The following is a 17,722-nucleotide window of genomic DNA, read 5'->3' as shown; positions in this document are numbered from 1 at the left end:
TGCCACCATGCCTGGCTAAATTCTTTGTATTTTTTGTAGAGATAGAGTTTTACCATGTTGCCCAGGCTGGTCTCAAACTCCTGAGCTCAGGCAATCTGCCCGCCTCAGCCTCCCAAAGTGCGGTGAGACACTGACATTTTAGTATTAGTAGAGGAAAAAACAGTTGCATAATTTGGTAAAGGAAACAGAAGCAGGACAAAGGTCACCAGTGCTTCAGAATGAGACAGGCTTGGGATCAAATCTCAGCTCTGCTTCCCACTGGTTTTATAGTTTTGGGAACATCTCCCCTAGGAGTACTTATAGGTCCTGTTGTGAAGATTAAAAGAGATAATCTATGGAAATTCCCCGCACACTCCCAGCCCCTTTCCCTGCCATCCCTGATACACAGGCCTTGAGCTATTGGTAGCTCTGTGGCACACATATTCTCTTCATGTTCACATTCACTTCTACATTCAACCAACAGTTACTGTGGAGCTTCCAAGAGCACCGACCACAGTTCCCGGTGCTTTACTGATAACATCTCTTCATATGACTGGGGCCACTCAGCATGATTCAAAAGGGGTATGAAAACAAGCCTTGGGACTTTTGCCTAAAAATAGCTGACCATTTCAGGGAAATGTATTCTAATCTGAATTATTTCATTTCTGTTTTTGCTGAACATAAAGAATGAACACTGTCCTTGGCATCAGGGTATTATTTATGTCCACTTTATGCCTTCAGGCACAGTAAGAGAAGATGATTTGTCTACCTTTTCTTATTGTTAAATTTAAGCAAAATGACTATGGACTCTTTTTGGTTTTAAAATTCCATGATGCCAGGATTTGTCTGGTTAGCACTGAAGCCAGGCCTTATTTCTGAAACTACTCATCAAGATTGGAAAAGCAAGGAACCAAAGTCTCAGTTACTTCTCTGAAACATGACAGACACTAGTTCAAGTGATCTGAAACACAGAAAACAGAATCCTCTTTAAAATACCTAGAGCCATGTACTGTAGTTGAAATTGTGTACCCAAAAAAGATATGTTCAAGTCCTAATTCCTATACCTGTGAATATGACTTTGCTTGGAAACAGGGTCTCTGCAGATATAATCAAGTTAAGATGAGGTCATACTGAATTAGTAGTCACCGTAATCCAATGACTGGTGTCCTCCTAAGAAGGAGAAAATTTTGGACAAAGACACAGAAGGAATAATGAACAGGGAAGTCACTGCAGACTGAGGGCACAGCACAAACACAAAAAGACAGTATCACTGGGTGCTTGGGATGTGTCTCCTACAGAAGAACCACACAGCAAATGAGGCTAGAAAGGCACCTGAGGACTACTTGTGAAGGACTTTAAATATTATGCCAAGGAATGCATCTGTTGCTCTACAAGCTGCGGTGTGCCAATTCCAAGATTCCAAGAAAGAGAATGACACGATCTGACCTGTGTTTTAGGAAGAGAACTAAAGTGATTTGAGAAGACCATTTTCAGGGCAAATGCAGAGGTAGTAGTGACTTGTAAATCCTGGGTTTTGAGGAGTAATGGCCAATAAGGAAAAGAGCAGTAGTTGTATAACATGTTGCAGGGTGATTTGCTATATCCTTTGAGACCAGTTCTAGTGTGGGTGTTGTTTCTTCTCTTGAACTTTTACAGGAATCAGAGTAGAAGTGGTCATGGATATCCCCGTGTGGAAGAAGCATGATCTCTGTTTTTCCTCCTGGTCTCACACAAGGAAGCCTCCCTACACAGTCAAAAATAAGTTTACATAAAGAGTTTAAAGAACAGTCTTGTGATCCAAAAAGGTAAATATTTAAACAGTCAGGAATGACAGGAAACTTTCAATGGTCCAAGAAAAGGTAAAATGAAACAAAACAAAAACAAACAATAATGATGACAACAAATACTGGCAAAAATACTATCCATTTAACCAGCAATTCCTGCATGCCTACTACTTGGCAAGCATTCTGAGATAAAGCAATGAGCAAGCCATAACCCTGCTCCTATGAAACGCACTACATTACATTTTCCAACCACTCTTTAACCCTATTCGATATTCTTTTTTCTCTGCCAACCTCCACCGTTTCCCTACTCTCTCAAAAAACAGCTTCTAAGTACAAACAGAAATCTCTCAAAAGGTTTGCTCAAGAAGAGTGGGGAGACCCAAAGGGCTACACCCTGAAAATAAATGAAGACTGGGGGTGGAAGAAAAGGGAAAATTAAGCTTGACATGGCAATGAGCGTTCACCCTGTCAGCACAAAATACACATTATTTCCCACCCAGTAAAAAGCTGTTTATTTCAAGAAAAAAATTATGTAAATAGATGGCAGTAACAGATTTGGAATTCATTTATCTTTTGCTATGTTAGTACTCTCAGGAAGACTGTGTTGGCTCTCCTTTCTTCCCCTATTTTGCACTTATACAGCCTTAGCTGTGTGAATTGCCTAGAGCAATTTCAGTGGAACTGCATAAAAAATCACCACTGAGTTGCTATCCTGTGATCAGGAGTATAGTGAAAAGCACTTAAAGTTCTTATCAGAAGCTTTAATATATATTGATAACCTAAAGATGTTAATATTAATTTACAAACAATTCCAATTAAATGTAGTCCACTGTTATATTACCAACACAGAGCTATACTGCATGTTGGTTACACTTCTTCCATCTTTAAGAAAGTAGGTGATATGTAAATCCTTTATTCCTTTTGTACAGGAAAATGTGGAATGAAAGAATAAATGTTTAATCAGCAGCAAAAGCATGGAACCATACTTCTGAGTTCATTCCTTCTGCACACCTTTGAGTGTGTGGCTTCACACAGGCACCATGAAAGGTACCAGGAACAGAAATTAACTATATCCAGTCTTTATCTCAATATGCTTACAACTGGGAAGGGAAAGGCCAACATATAAATATTAAGTTAACTATACTGTTACAGGTGCCAAGATAAATGTCTATAGGGACTTATGGGGACTCTACAGGATAAAGAGGTCAAGTCCACATAGTTGGGTGAGTGATGGATGTGAGTCACAGAGGACATGATGCTTGGGACACGGATTAGGATTCACCAGGGCAAACAGGGCTTCTAACTCAACCCAGATAATTTTAGAACGCTCCAACCCTAGCGCTGAAACCCTAGCGCTGAGCTTTCCCAAAATGCATCTGCCTTATCTACCTCACAAGGCTGTTGGGAAAAACAGAGATTAAGTTATGAAGGCACTTTTAAAACTGTAAAGCATAATTCAAAGATCCACTCAGATACACAATTCCTTAACTGAGAGCCTTGGGGCTAGATGTTTCAGAATTCAGAATTTTTTTTAGAAATCAGAAAGATGCTACACTACATATTACATAATACCTCCTCCAGGGGCTAAGATGTAATCAAACCCCCAAAACAAACAAATTAATATTTCACCAGCCCAAGTTATGAATACTTATGCTAAGTGGATTAGATAGAGACTATAAACAGCCTCACATCAGTTCAGATTAATTCCAAAAGATTTTCCAGAAATTTCAGGATTTTGGAATTATAGGATAAAGGATTGTTGATCACTTTAGTGATTACCATGTCTGAGAAAAGGACAAAAGACTGGAATAAATAACTTTCAGGTTCCCCACATTTTCCTGAATATAACTGATCTCTAACAAAAATGACAGCCAAAAGTTTATGCGTAAGTAGGTTAGTTGTAGCTCTGAACTTGTTTTCCCCCTCCTTGCCACTAAAACAATGAGTAAATGGTAGCAAAGGTCACAAGTTAAAACCACATAAGTCTTTAAATAATGTGTTCACACGGCAGTGACAAAACATTATCATATGTGTCACAATACAGCCTAAGGTTTGGGTGCTATGAACAAGGAACTACAAAGTACAGAGAGGAAAAGACAGAATTTCTTCCTTCCTTTCTGAGTTCAGGATTACAACAAGTAAAACTCTAAAACAGATGAAGTTTGTTTGTGGCACTTACAGCACCACCACCCACATGCCACTGCCCTGGGGCCACCACAGCACAGACAAAACAGCGGAGCACTGCACAGGATGTCAGACTGCCTAGGCTGGAGGCAGCCATCCCACAGTCCCATCTCAGTCACTTCTTCACCTCTTAATCCAGCGTCTCCTCCTCTATAAAAGGATGGGGTGGGGCCAGGCATGGCGGCTCACTCCTGTAATCCTAGCACTTTGGGAGGCCAAGGCAGGTGGATCACTTGAGGCCAGAAGTGTGAGACCAGCATGGCCAACATGGTGAAACCCCATCTCTACTAAAAGTATAAAAATTAGCCAGGCGTGGTGGTGGGCGCCTGTGATCCCAGCTACTGGGGAGGCTGAGACACAAGAATTGCTTAAACCCGGGAGGCAGAGGTTGCAGTGAGCTGAGATCACACCACTGTACTCCAGCCTGGGCGACAGAGTGAAAAAAGAAAAAAGAAAAAATGGGAAATGGGGTGGGACTAAAATTATACCTAAAAGTCTGGTGCTTCCAATTCTAATACATTATAATCCCAAGTTATCTATTAAATGTGCACAGTGTGATTTAGAATAGATGATCTCAGCCAGGTACTAAAAGGAAAGCAATCCTAATGAATTAACCTACATTATTACTACATGGTATCCCTTAAACCTTCTAAACATAATCTGTCTTTGATAAGCATCTTAATATCAACACAGCTCTAATCAACAGAACTTTCAAAAGGTGCTCACAAAATCTGAAGGGGAAAAGTACAAGTTCTTTTGAGGTGAGAGGGATAATGAGTGGGCAGGTCACTGTGGCAGTCAAGACTCTGCCCCTTGCCTTCTGATGTTGTTGTTGCTGTTATTAACAGTTCCTTCCTTTTTTCTGCTTAAAAAACCCACAGAGGTCAGGTGCAGTGGCTCATGCCTGTAATCTCAGCACTTTGGGAGGCCAAGGCAGGAGGATCGCTTGAATCCAGGAGTTTGAGCAATACAGTGAGATTGTGACTCCACAAAAACAAAACAAAAACCCCCCACAGAATCTCTATAAATGGCCCATTTTTCCCCAAAATGCTTCCCTTAACTCTTAAATGCACATCATTTATTCTTTTCTGATATCTATAAACTAGAAACTACTTGTACTTAAAAATAGCCAAACTGACAAAAAAAAAAGAGCTTTACTGTTCATCTCCATGCATATATTAATTCAATAATCACTGAGCTAATTTTTTTTTTTTTTTTGAGACGGAGTCTCACTCTGTCGCCCAGGCTGGAGTGCAGTGGCGCAATCTCGGCTCACTGCAACCTCCACCTCCTGGGTTCATGCGATTCTCCTGCCTCAGCCTCCCAAGTAGCTGGGATTACAGGCACCCACCACCACACTTGGCTAATTTTTTTGTATTTTTAGTAGAGAGGGGTTTCACCATGTTGGCCAGGCTAGTTTTGAACTCCTGACTTCAAATGATCCGCCCGCTTTGACCTCCCAAAGTGCTAGGATTCCAGGCATGAGCCACCGTGCCTGGCCGAGCTAATTCTTTTATACCCTTGTCAGCATAACCAAAGCCGTCAACACATTATTATATTCCTGGATTACTGAAATACATAATTGCTCTGCAATTATAAAAGGTAACTTGCATCAAGATGATTTCATATCTTTCCCCTCCCTCATTTTGGGAAATCATATACTAATAACAGACAACTGAATAAATTTCAAAGTAAATACTCAAGACATTGTCTTATATATTATTCACTTCTAGATCTAATTAAACTGTATGCAGATAAGGTAATACTTCTATTTTCCAAGAAGTTTCCAGAGGTCAAAAGCATGATTCTCTGTGTAAGGTCTCTCGTTTGCAAGATGAAAGAACCAAAATAAATAGACAATTGTCACCTATTTTGGGTTGTAAAATACTATCTCTAAAAGAGATAGGTTAAAATAAATAAATATACATATATATATATATATACTCGTGACCCAGCAAGTTCACTTCTAGGAACGAATCCTACAGATTAATTTGCACAGGCACAAAATGATTATGTACAAAAAGGTAATGACTGCAGCACTGTTTGGAAACAAACTGTCAGCAGGATGATTAAATAAATTATGGTACATCCATACAAGGGAGTGCTATACTGACACAGCAAAGAATAAGGAAGCTCCTTAGGTAAGTATGTAATAAACTCCAAGACGTATTTTTGACTGGAACAAAAATAAGTATAAAATATTGTGTATAGAATGCTACCATAAGTCTAGAAAAAGGAAAAATTGGAGGTAAAGAACTCTGGGTTTTATTACACACATATAGACTATCTCTAGAAGAAATACAATGAATTGTTAATACTAGTTGACTCTGGAGTAGAAAGCTGGATTACTGCACCGGGCATGGTGGCTCACACCTGTAATCCCAGCACTTTGGGAGGCTGAGGCTGGCGGATCACGAGGTCAGGAGATCAAGAGCATCCTGGCTAACACGGTGAAACCCCGTCAAATTAGCTGGGCGTGGTGGCGGGTGCCTGTAGTCCCAGCTACTCGGGAGGCTGAGACAGGAGAATGGCGTGAACTCGAGAGGCGGAGCTTGCAGTGAGCGGACCTGGCGCCACTGCATTCCAGCCTGGGCGAGACAGCAAGACTCAGTCTCAAAAAAAAAAAAAAAAGAAAAAGAAAGCTGGATTACTGATGAAAAAGAAAGCAGAAGACTTTTCATTCTACACTCTTTACAGAGCAAAGGGAAAGGCTTTCTCTGCACCATGTAATAAACATCCATCAAAACAGCATACTGAGAAGGAGTATAGACTGGACCCAGGCATCCTGGGCTCAGGTCCTACCTCTGCCTCTTCCTAGCTATGTAACTTCGGTGAGTTACCTAATCTCTTTGTTCCTCAATAGCCTCATCTGCAAAATGGAGATAATATAATAGTACCAACCTTTGGTGACTAAATGTAAAGCACTTAACACGGAGTCAGGCACACTGATTGTGCTCTAAACATGCACCACAATTTTGTGCCTTTTGAATATTAAGCCGTGTGACTGTATTGTCTCTTGAAAAAGTAAAAACAAACAACAAAGATGAGGACTACAACAAGAACACCCTATTTTTAAACCCAAACAATCTATTATTGCTTTAAGACAAACCCTTAACTACTGTTTCCTTTAAGAGGCTTCTTGGTAGCTGAAGCATGAGGCAGTGGGTGAACTCCTACAGGGAAACCACCTTAATGAATTCCAGGCATTCAGATTCAGTTTTCAAATATGTAGTTTGGCCTAGACAATGGCATTTATTGAGCTTTCTTCTCAACAGTTGTACACTACATTTTCCTGTCCTTCATCCCCTCCCTCCCCCAAGGACAGGAGAAAGTTTTTCTCTAAAAAAGCAATCCCTTTTCTCATTTATTAAACCCATGTATGTTTTTCAGTTTGTGATTGCTGTTCTAGTAGTGTATCAGATGGACTTCCATCATATTAAATAACTGCCTTTTTTACTGCATAATTCATGCAGAGCCTAGAGACATCAATTCCAGAAGGTCTGGTGTTTGCATGTAGGCAGGGGAATGCTGGTGATAAGAACTGCACAGCACATGCACAAATAATTGCCTAATATTTTAGAGTTTACCAAACACTTTTACAGAATTCACCTGAGCTGACCTTCTCAAATATCCTGTGAGAGTCTGTATTATATAATGTTTTACACGGAAGTTAGGAGACTCTAACAAGGTTATGTCCGGTAAGTGGCTAAGTCACGACTAAAATCAAAGTCTCCTGACTCTAAATTCTGTGCTCATCCAACTCAACTGCACTATCACCTTGATACCAGTAGCAAACAAGTTAGGATAACATTCTCTTCCTTCCAGGACCTTCCTCTGCATGTCCTTCTGAGGTGCAAAAACCTGCACTCCAGCTTGGGCAGAGTGAGCCTCCATCTCTTAAAAGAAGGAGGAGGAGAAGGAGGAGGAAGAAAAGGAGGAGGAGAAGGAGGAAGTGTGGCATTGACAAAAGAATAGGGAAACTGATCAATGGAACAGAATAGAGACTTCAGAAAAAAATCCACATAAATATAAATCAATATTTGACAAAAGAGCAACAGTAATACAATGGAGCAAAGACAGCCTTTTCAACAAATGGTGCTGGAATAACTTGACATCCAGGTGCAAAAAAAAAGAATCTCGACACAGACCTTACATCCTTCACAAAAATAAACCCAAAATGGCTTACAAGCCTAAGTGTAAAAAGCAAAACTACAAAACTCACAGAAGATAACACTGGAGAAAATATAGACAGCCTTGAGCATGGCAAAGGATTCTCAGATACAACACCAAAGGCGTGGTCTATGAAAGGAATCATTGAGAAGCTGGGCTTCATTAAAATTAAAAACTTCTGCTCTAAGAAAGACACTGTCAAGGGAATGAGAAGACAAGCCACAGACTGAGACAAAATATTCACAAAAAATATACCTGATAAAGAACTGTTTTATCCAAAATAAAGAACACTTAAAACTCAGTAAGAAATCAAACCAACTGATGAAAAAATGTGCAAAGGACCTGAACAGACACCTCACCAACAATAATATAAATGGCAAATAAGCATATGAAAAGTTGATCCACATTGTATGTCATTAGAGAAACACAAATTTAAACAAGAGATACTACTACATGCCTGTTAGAATGGCCAAAGTCTGGAACACTGACAATGCCAAATGCTGGTGGGGATGTGGAGCAACAGAAACTCTCACCCATTGCTGGTGGTGCAGTTGTTTTGGAAGAGTTTGGCAGTTTCTTACAAAACTAAACATATGCTTACCTTACAATCCAGCAATGGGACTCATAGTTATTTATCCAAATGATTTGAAAAGCCTGCAGCTGTGTATAGGAGCTTTATTCATAATTGCCAAAACATAGAAGCAACCAAGACATCCTTCAGTATGCAAAGAGATAATCAATGGAATATTATTCAGTGCTAAAAAGGAAATGAACTACCATGCTATGAAGAGACATGAAGGGACCTTGAATGTGTATTTCTAAGTGAAAGAAGCCAATATGAACAGGGTACATACTGTATGATTCTAATCAAATGACATTCTGGAAAAGGCAAAACTATGGAGACAGTAAAAAGACAAGTGGTTGCCTGGGGTAAGAGAGGGAGGGAAGGATGAATAGGCAAGGCACAGAGGATTTTTAGGGCAGTGAAACTATCTAGTATGAATAGTGGATACGTGTCATTATACTTTTGTCAAAACCTATAGAATACACAACACCAAGAATGAACCATAATGCAAACTATGGACTTTGGGTGATAAAGATGTGTCAATACAGATTCCTCAATGGTAACAAATATATCACTGTGGTGTGGGATGTTGATTCTGTGGGGGCAAGGTGTACATGAGAATTCTGTACTTTCTGCTTAATGTTGCTGTGAACCTAAAATTGCTCTAAAATTTTTTTGAAGGAAAAAATTCTTTTAATTTCAGTAGTCAAAGGAACTTTTAAGATATAGAAACTTTCAGGAATAAGCACTGGTTTAAAAATTTGTGACAGGATTATTTTCTGAAGATCACTTTTGTCTGTTACAGTCAGCTACAGAATACCCTGTGAAGATGAGAACCAAGGACACATAACTTGAGCTTCAGATGTAGCTATCAAGTCTGTCCCTGTTCAGCAGAATTACAGGCCATCTCCTCCTTGTTCTATCCACCCGGCTGGAAAAAGGAGGGTCAGTCCTCACACACTGCTGTACAGAATGTACCCAACTGTCACATGTGGTCTTGCTCCTACTGACAGAGGGGAATGTTCCCCTAAGATGGTTCACAGTAAGGTATTAGTTACTGCCTAGAGAGAACAATGCTTAAATACAAAGAAATGAGAATTTAATAATAGGAGTTTTTGCCATCAAGCACGGTCCAGTGGGAAAGATATTAGGAGCAGTGACCTCTGCCTTCCTCTCATATCACAGTGTGCAGCTGCTAAACCATCCACCAGCACACCTCCACCCTATTCATATTCCCACGAAGGATCGTTTACTTTCTGAATCCAAATCATCTTTGCCCTGAGGCAATATTCTTTTTAGGATGCACACCAGGCATGTTCCTGTCTTAAGATCTCTGTACTTCCTGTTCTCTCTGTTGAAAATGTACTTCCTCAAACACCCACGTGGCTTGTTCGCTCAGGTGGAAAAAGATTACCACTGAGCTAGTTTTAACTCCCCTGATTACTCAAGGCCCAGCCTTTATATTTCTCTAACTTCAGGACTCATGGATCACTGACAGATTATCAGAATGTTAGCTGGAAGGGACTTCAGACACTACCTGTCCACTGGTTCCAAGTTGTTTGGCTCATTGTTAGAATTACCCCAGAAGTTTTGTGTGTGTTTGTGTGTTTGTGTGTGTGTGTGTACGTAATCAACAAAGCCTCACAAGCTCTACCTCTAGGAATTTGGTTCAGCGGATCTGAAGTTGAGGCTCAGGAAACACCATTCCAATCTACCATCATCATTATTATTATTATCATTACTAATTATTATTATTTAGAAAACAAAAACAGAGCGATGAGATGATGTTCCCAAAGACAGTGATTTCAAGGTAGACAAGACCCCCAGATCATAAAATCAGGGTAGAGAAGATCCCCAAGTCAAAGGCCCTTCCATTTTATCTGGTATTAAGTCTAGGTTCTCATATGCTAGAGCTGAAAATCAGTAAGTGGAAAAATAGCTTAACTAAGTTCCTTTTTCTGCCTTTGGACAGGGTGAGGCATGAAAGTGAAAGGATATGGCATCGTGAGAAAAAAGGATTTTCATTCACATCTGTTCTGTAAAAACCTAAAGTAGTTTTTTTAAAAAACCTTTCTTAAACCCTTAAAGACATAAGGCTGATGGATGGATGTACACCTGACACCTAAATATCCCCCTGGGAACTCATAAAAGATAAGAATATTCCCAGGAACCTTGGGTGTTTTTATAACCCATAGGCTGGATTCTCTTTGGTGACTTTTGACAGTTATAATCTTAGATGGGTCACAAGTTATTGCTCTCTCCAATTCCCACCAGGGCTTGCTACATCACTGTTCAGCAATTATTTGGCTTTTGTTACTATAACAATAAAAGGATAAGGCTAAGCCAGAGCCTGACTCACCACAGGAGTCATAACAGGAGAACCAGGGATGTGGGGACCAGTTCAGCCAGCATTCCGCTTCAGCACAGAGCTGAGCAGAACTTGAGGAAAAAAGGCTTCAGAAGCTGCCCAGTCAGTGACTGGCCCGCAGACTCCAGAGCTGGATTAACCTCATCTTCTGCCTGGAACACTGTCATTCTGGACACAGTTAGCTATGGTGATTAATAACAAGTCCTTTACCCTGTTATGTCATCAATGCTTATCCAAATATGACCCAGACAAAAGCTGATGTCAGTTGTTAGCATCTATGAAAATCTCCTATATTAAGATTGCTGATTTATTCCTAGTAAGTACTGTATCCTCAGAGGGAAAAGACTAATGTTCTTGAACCCTAAATCAGACACAACACTGCATTCCTTGATTCATTCACTCTTATCAGTCTGGAATTACATCTCAAAATCTCTACCCTCAGCCAGCAGAAATAAACTCTTCTAACTAGTCAAAGAAAAATTCTCATGGTACGTAAAAATCAGTAAAAAGGGAAGGAATGCAGGAAGCGCAGAAGAATGTGTGACTGCAATACCCAACCCATCAGAGTCACACCCAACCATTTACGACCTCTCTGTGAAGCTTGTCACAAAGCACAAGACCATCAGCTGACTAGGGTTTGTTTTTTCTCTCTACCCACTTCATTCAACCTGTCCAACTGCTACATTTTCTATTAAGTAGCATCAGGGTAGAGTGGTTTTCACACTGTTTCCAGGAGCAGCAATGAGAAACATTCTTTCCACTCCTACAAACCTGCCTTACGCTTACTTTTAATGACCTTTTATTATACTCTTTAGAATTCTTTGGTCTGTTGCCTTAGCATATCTCTCTCTAAATCTGTGACTATTTTTATATTTCCTAGTCAGTAATCCCAACTGCTATAAATAAAGACTGGTCATAAAATCATGGTCAGCTTATCTATGTGAAGCAGCTCACCAGGGGACAATGCACTCAAGTTTCTGTACTTACTTTCTTGTTAAGTAACTACCACAGACAATCTAAGGATTTCTCTTTTTTAATAGAATTATCTCATCTAAAAATGTACATAAAATGGATATACTCATTTAGAATCATCCTGGTGATTCTAAAGCAGTACAGAGAATTTCTTCTGAATTCAAATTTCAAGATATGAAACTGTAAAGCACAATTGACTCTGAAGTGCTCTGTTTCAGTTCCTTTTCAGTGTGTAAGGGGTATACTTTAAAGACATGGCAAGTTTTCTCTTGCCACCAGAGCAACAATGATTCACAGATATGTGTGGCAAGTCCCAGATTTCTCATATAAACAGCCCTATGGATTTTGTTTGCTAATTTGCCGGTAAAGTTTGAAAAACTCAAAAGTTGTTGGCAGCTTTGCTATAGTCAATATTTTAAGAAAGAGGACTGGAAGCAATTATTCGAGGATGATACCATATACCTGGCATCATATTTAAGAGTCACTAGATTTTTTTTTTTTTTTTTGAGATGGAGTCTTGCTGTGTTGCCCAGGCTGGGGTGCAATGGCACGATCTCGGCTCACTGCAACCTCCACATCCCAGGTTCAAGTGATTATCCTGCTTCAGCATCCCAAGTAGCTGGGATTACAGGTACCTGCTACCACATCTGGCTAATTTTTGTATTTTTAGTAGAGATGGGGTTTCACCATGTTGGCCAGGCTGATCTCGAACTCCTGACCTCAAGTGATCCGCCCACCTCAGCCTCCCAAAGTGCTGGGATTACAGGCATGAACGCCACCGTGCCCAGCAAAGAGTCACTAGATTTGAAGGGAGTTTTAGCAAGGAATTTTTACTGACAAGCCATTTAAGATGCCTCTCATCAAACTTGGTAGTTTTTTGTTGACTCTAGAATTTTGTGAAATGAATTGAACCCCAACATCTGCCTTTATAGAGGTTAGGGGGAATGGAAATGGAGATGCATAGGACAACTCCTATCCTGAAATGTGTCATGCTACATGAAGAGTAATGAGACGACCAACATGTTTCTTTCTGCACTGTTTCCGTCTGTTTTACACTGTGGCTGTCATCACATATACAACATGATTCTACTGTAATTGTGGAATCTTTCTCTTCATCTTTTCAGTTACTGGAAAATCATGAGAAGAAAAAAAAAACCCTGCCTGTCAGTGTGCTGAACTAAGACCACTCGGAACGACTGATTTAAGATATCAAAGAGCAAAAAGAGATTGGAAGTCCTACCTACCTGACTGCCACATGACTTGGACAAAGAGATAACTCGTGAGCACTCTGGAGTCAGGTCCTTCAGTGCCAGCGCCTGTCAATAATTCACTTCTACCCTCAAGTTGGCCCAAGTTCTAAAGAAGTTCTGGAAACCAAGCACAATACTGCAAGTAAGCAATGTTTCCAAGATCGTAGTAAGGAGAAGAGAAAGCGGACGAGGTCTACTACAGCACATTGTCTGACTAGAGATGAATTCCAATTAATTGACAAATAGGTCATCATTGTACAAAGTTCTAAAAAAAAAATTCTCAGCACTAGAGAAGTAAATCTAAAGGAAGTTAAAACAAGGAAAGAGGATAACAGGTATGAAAATGTTAAAATTTAAAGCATCACTTTGAAGGTGAGAAGCAGCAGCTCATATCAAAAATTTTAGAGGTTTTTAAAAAATTGGCCCTGCATATTATTTTCTTACATGGACATTCACTCCCCATCTTTCATCCTAAATAACTATCTGGGGATCTAGAATTCTATAGAATAACAAAAATAGGGAATACAGAAGGCCCTACTACTACATCTAAGAATCTCAGAAGAAGAAAGAATTTTTTAAATAATCTGAGCCAATTACATAGTTTAATAGTTGAGAGTGAGATTAAGAAAAGCCTGGAGACTGGCCCAGGGTTAGAGGCTCCTGGGCAGGCAGAGCTAGGGATCAAGATTCAGATAAACTTGAGTCACTCCGTTACTCTCTCCTATCACTCCGCTGCCCTTTCTTGATAAGAAACAGATAAAAACAGATAGTATAAAAGTGAAATTCTTATCTGAACACTCAAATGTATTTTTCTAATGTACCATATCATTACCTCCTCCTCTACAAACAGATCTCTTTAACTGAATGAAAAGCATGTGACCTAACACTTGTAAAATAACTTCCTCACTTCTCTCTCACTCTCCGGTCTACTGTGCTCTTACACTGTAATGGACTACATCCCATTTTATTAAGTTTCTTTTTTCTTTTTTAGAGATGGAAGCCTCACTCTGTTGCCCTGTTTTATTGTTTCTATTAAAAAATGACAAAGATTTTTACGTGACAAAAACTATATCCTGATTATTTTTAACCAAACTAAGAAGCATACTTATGGGATAAAGTTGATGAGACATGTTAATTTTGAGAAAATTTCTGTAAGAAAAAAATGTTTTAAGTGAATTTATTTTATTACTATTATTTTTAAAGCGACAGGGTCTTGCTTGGTTGCCCAGGCTGGAGTACAGCGGTGAAATCACAATTCATTGCAGCCTACAACCCCTGGGCTCAAGCGATCCTCCCACCTCAGCCTCCCAAGTAACTGGCACCACAGTTGCATGCCCCCATGCCCTGCTAATTATTTTTAAAAATTTTTTGTAGAGGTGGGGTCTTGCTACGTTGCCCTGGCTGGTCTTGAACTCCTAGGCTCAAGTGATCCTCCCACCTCCGTTTCCCAAAGTGTTTGGATTACAGGTTTAAGCCACCATGCCCAAGTTAAATGAACTTATAAACTTGCTTTCACACCAATCATTAACTTTTAGCTCTCCTTACTATCTATCTATGGAAGAATTTGGAATGAAATGTAATTCTCAAAACAGTTTTTTGTTTTTATTGATATGCAATAATATTCTTTACAAATAGCATTTCAATTAAGTACCACTAATAATAAAATTAATAAATTCTTCCAAATTTATTAATGGAAGAATGTGGATGAAATAAACCAAAAAAAAATTATAAGTATGCTATTTTTTTTAGACAAGCTCCATTATTAAAATTTGCTGTTCATAACATCCTTCTCATGGAAAGGGTCTTCCAGAGGAAGACTGGGTCACCCCGATCACCCTGCTTCCGACTGGAAAAGCACAACCACCTGGCTGCCATGCAGACTATGAAGTGAGAACGCCCAGGCCTGAGCCCCATCTACTAACTGTGCTGGTACTTCAGGACTGTACCATTTTTTCCTGATAATTACTGTGAACAGTTTCATCCAAGTTTCAAGGGACAAAGATGTACACACTTCTTATAAGTTGGCTCCAGTAGAGGTAATGAAAAGAAGAAAATGGATGGGTAGTGGAGTCACAATAGTCACTAAAAAATATCCATGCTTACATCTCTTCTGTAAGAGAAGGGACTTGACTCTGCACACCCACCAATAACCCCATTTCTCCTACTTAGAAGCACTTATGAGAAACAACAACTTTCAGATCAATACAATTCCATCTCCTTAGTACACAGTAAATTAAATAAAAAATTATCTGAGATTTTGAAACAGAACTAAAGTTTCAAACCTGTTGTCGAGTTCCGTGTGGTCAGTGCTCCTGTCTACCCTGGTGTGTTTTTTAATCTTTGTGCATAAAAGCGCCCTGTAAATCCTCCCAGCACCAGGTACAGCGTCATTCACACATCTGGCAGAGTCTTGCCAGCTCTCCGGCTGGTTTGTGGTCTTCGCTGTGCCGCCGCACATCTCCTGAACGGTTTAATGTTCTTCCGGTTTATCCTGACCATAAACATGGACTTGGAGACAAATCCTGAAGTTCCTTTGTTATGTGAGGAATATTCCGTAATGACCACCAGTTCTAAACAATCATTTCACTCCCTATACAGTATGTGAGAAAAGCTACTTGACAGCAGCGTACTAATTTCCCCTTTCAAAGGTTAAAAAAAAAAAAAAGGTGGAACATTCATTTGTTACGTAAATTAAGCCTGCCAGTAATTTAGGAAGTCAGATCCATCTATCACATTACAAAACACGCTGTCTGCAATCCCATTACAAACATAGACAAGTCCTACTTTTGTTCCTAAGCTTATACTCCAGTTAGCAAAGACAAGACATTTAACAGGTTGAGCAGCTTGGACTGACTCACTCCATCTGTGCTCCCTAGCTGGAGAATATGTAGTAGTCAATTAATTGGTCACAAGACCTGTTCATATGGCTCTGGGCAATGCAGTGACTTGCCTTCAGCTGCAAGGTTGTTCTGACATTGGCTACACCACCCTCTTAATGGCTCTCATGTGAGCCAGTGTCAGCTGACAGGTCTTACTCTGCAATCTTGCAAAATTCTACCCACAGCAAGTGAGAGATGGTTACCCACAATAGCCAAATGTAGGACTTAATGTATAGATGACAAGGGGAGGTGGGACACATATTAGGGATGTATCCTTGCTTTAATACAAGAAAAAAAATGATAACGAGCAGCCATAAACCCTCAGAACTCTTGCACTGAATTCCTAGGCATATTCAAATGAGAAAGCCCAACCTGAGGACAAAAGCAGCTCAATTTTGACTTCTGACACTAATATTCTTCATCTGAAAAAGGAGAACAATGCTACAGAATCAATATGATTCTGTGGGTTCATGAAGAAAACATTTTTCTTTTATTAGAAATAAAAATCAAGATCCCTGGAATACAGGTCTAATCTTTACAATACAAAACTACGAGGGATTGTCCCAATTCTTTTCCTTTTCTTAGTCCTGGAATTTGGTGAAGAAAACATTAATAGATTCCTAAAACCTGATGAACTCTTGTCTGGTCCTTTGGCTTCAGCAATTTTTAAATGTACCTTTGTACTAGGTTGGTGCAAAAGTAATTGTGGTTTTTGCCATTACTTTTAATATATGGTATCCATACATTTCACTCCACGAGTGTGAGAAAAACTGATGTCATGGCAGGGCCTTCAATTACCTTAAGACAATCTTATATATATAATCCCTAAAATTCCTTCAAAATGAACTCAAAAAATAGCTGAAATTCACCCTCTCCTGAAAAATAAAAATTGCAACATACATATGACAACTTGAATCCTCTGTGGCACATGCTAAATTGATAGTATCAAGATAAAACCAGATTAGGAGAAAATGAATTCCTTTCTCCAAGAAGAACACATTTTGAGCTTAAAACTTAACTGACATGGCCACTGATCATGAGTTCTTTCTTCCCATAAACTGCCTTTAAAGTCACTTTCTCTTTTTAACAGAGAACCAAAAGATTACTTACGCAAGCACTATAAAAACTATTGTAGATCAAGCCTATAATCGCAGTGCTTTGAGAGGCCAAGGCGAGAGGACTACTTGAAGCAGGATTTAAAGACCAGCCTGGGCAACATAGCAAGATCTCATCTCTACAAAAAATTAGAAAATGAGCCAGGAGTAGTGGCATGCACCTATAGTCCCAGCTACTCAGGAAGCTGAGGTGAGAGGATCACTTAGCTCAGTAGTTCAAGACTGCAGTCAGCTATGACCACACCACTGCACTCCAGCCTGGACAACAGAGAGAGACCCCGTCTCCAAAAAAAAAAAAAAAAAGTATATAATACATCTCTTATGATCCTAACTAGATTATAAATTATTTGCATATTAGTCTGGGTCTTGACATTCATTTTTGTACCTCATGCAGGTTTTATCCATGGCAGATGTCCAACAGATACTTTCTGATTGGTTTAATAACACTAAATATTT

General features: G+C 39.5%; 1 protein-coding gene across 7 annotated transcripts in view; it reads right to left on the bottom strand.

Annotated features, from left to right (window-relative positions):
- FNIP2 (folliculin interacting protein 2) overlaps positions 1–17,722 on the bottom strand; it is a 137,838-nt gene that overhangs the window by 84,805 nt on the left and 35,311 nt on the right. For 2 of the 7 annotated variants that reach the window (XM_054554651.2, XM_054554652.2), the window contains exon 1: positions 15,555–15,840. The exons of 4 other annotated variants lie outside the window; for them this stretch is intronic. In XM_054554651.2, the coding sequence (XP_054410626.1) occupies positions 15,555–15,730 (176 nt within the window). In that variant the 5' untranslated portion in view covers positions 15,731–15,840. Of the gene's footprint in view, positions 1–13,266; positions 13,390–15,554; positions 15,841–17,722 lie in introns of those variants that run through there. One more of the 7 variants, XM_063723702.1, reaches the window with a different exon arrangement.

This window comes from Pongo abelii, chromosome 3 (assembly GCF_028885655.2).
Source record: "Pongo abelii isolate AG06213 chromosome 3, NHGRI_mPonAbe1-v2.0_pri, whole genome shotgun sequence".
Lineage (NCBI taxonomy): Eukaryota > Metazoa > Chordata > Mammalia > Primates > Hominidae > Pongo > Pongo abelii.
Note: the sequence above shows the minus strand (reverse complement) of the source record. Positions and strands in the feature narration are given on the sequence as shown.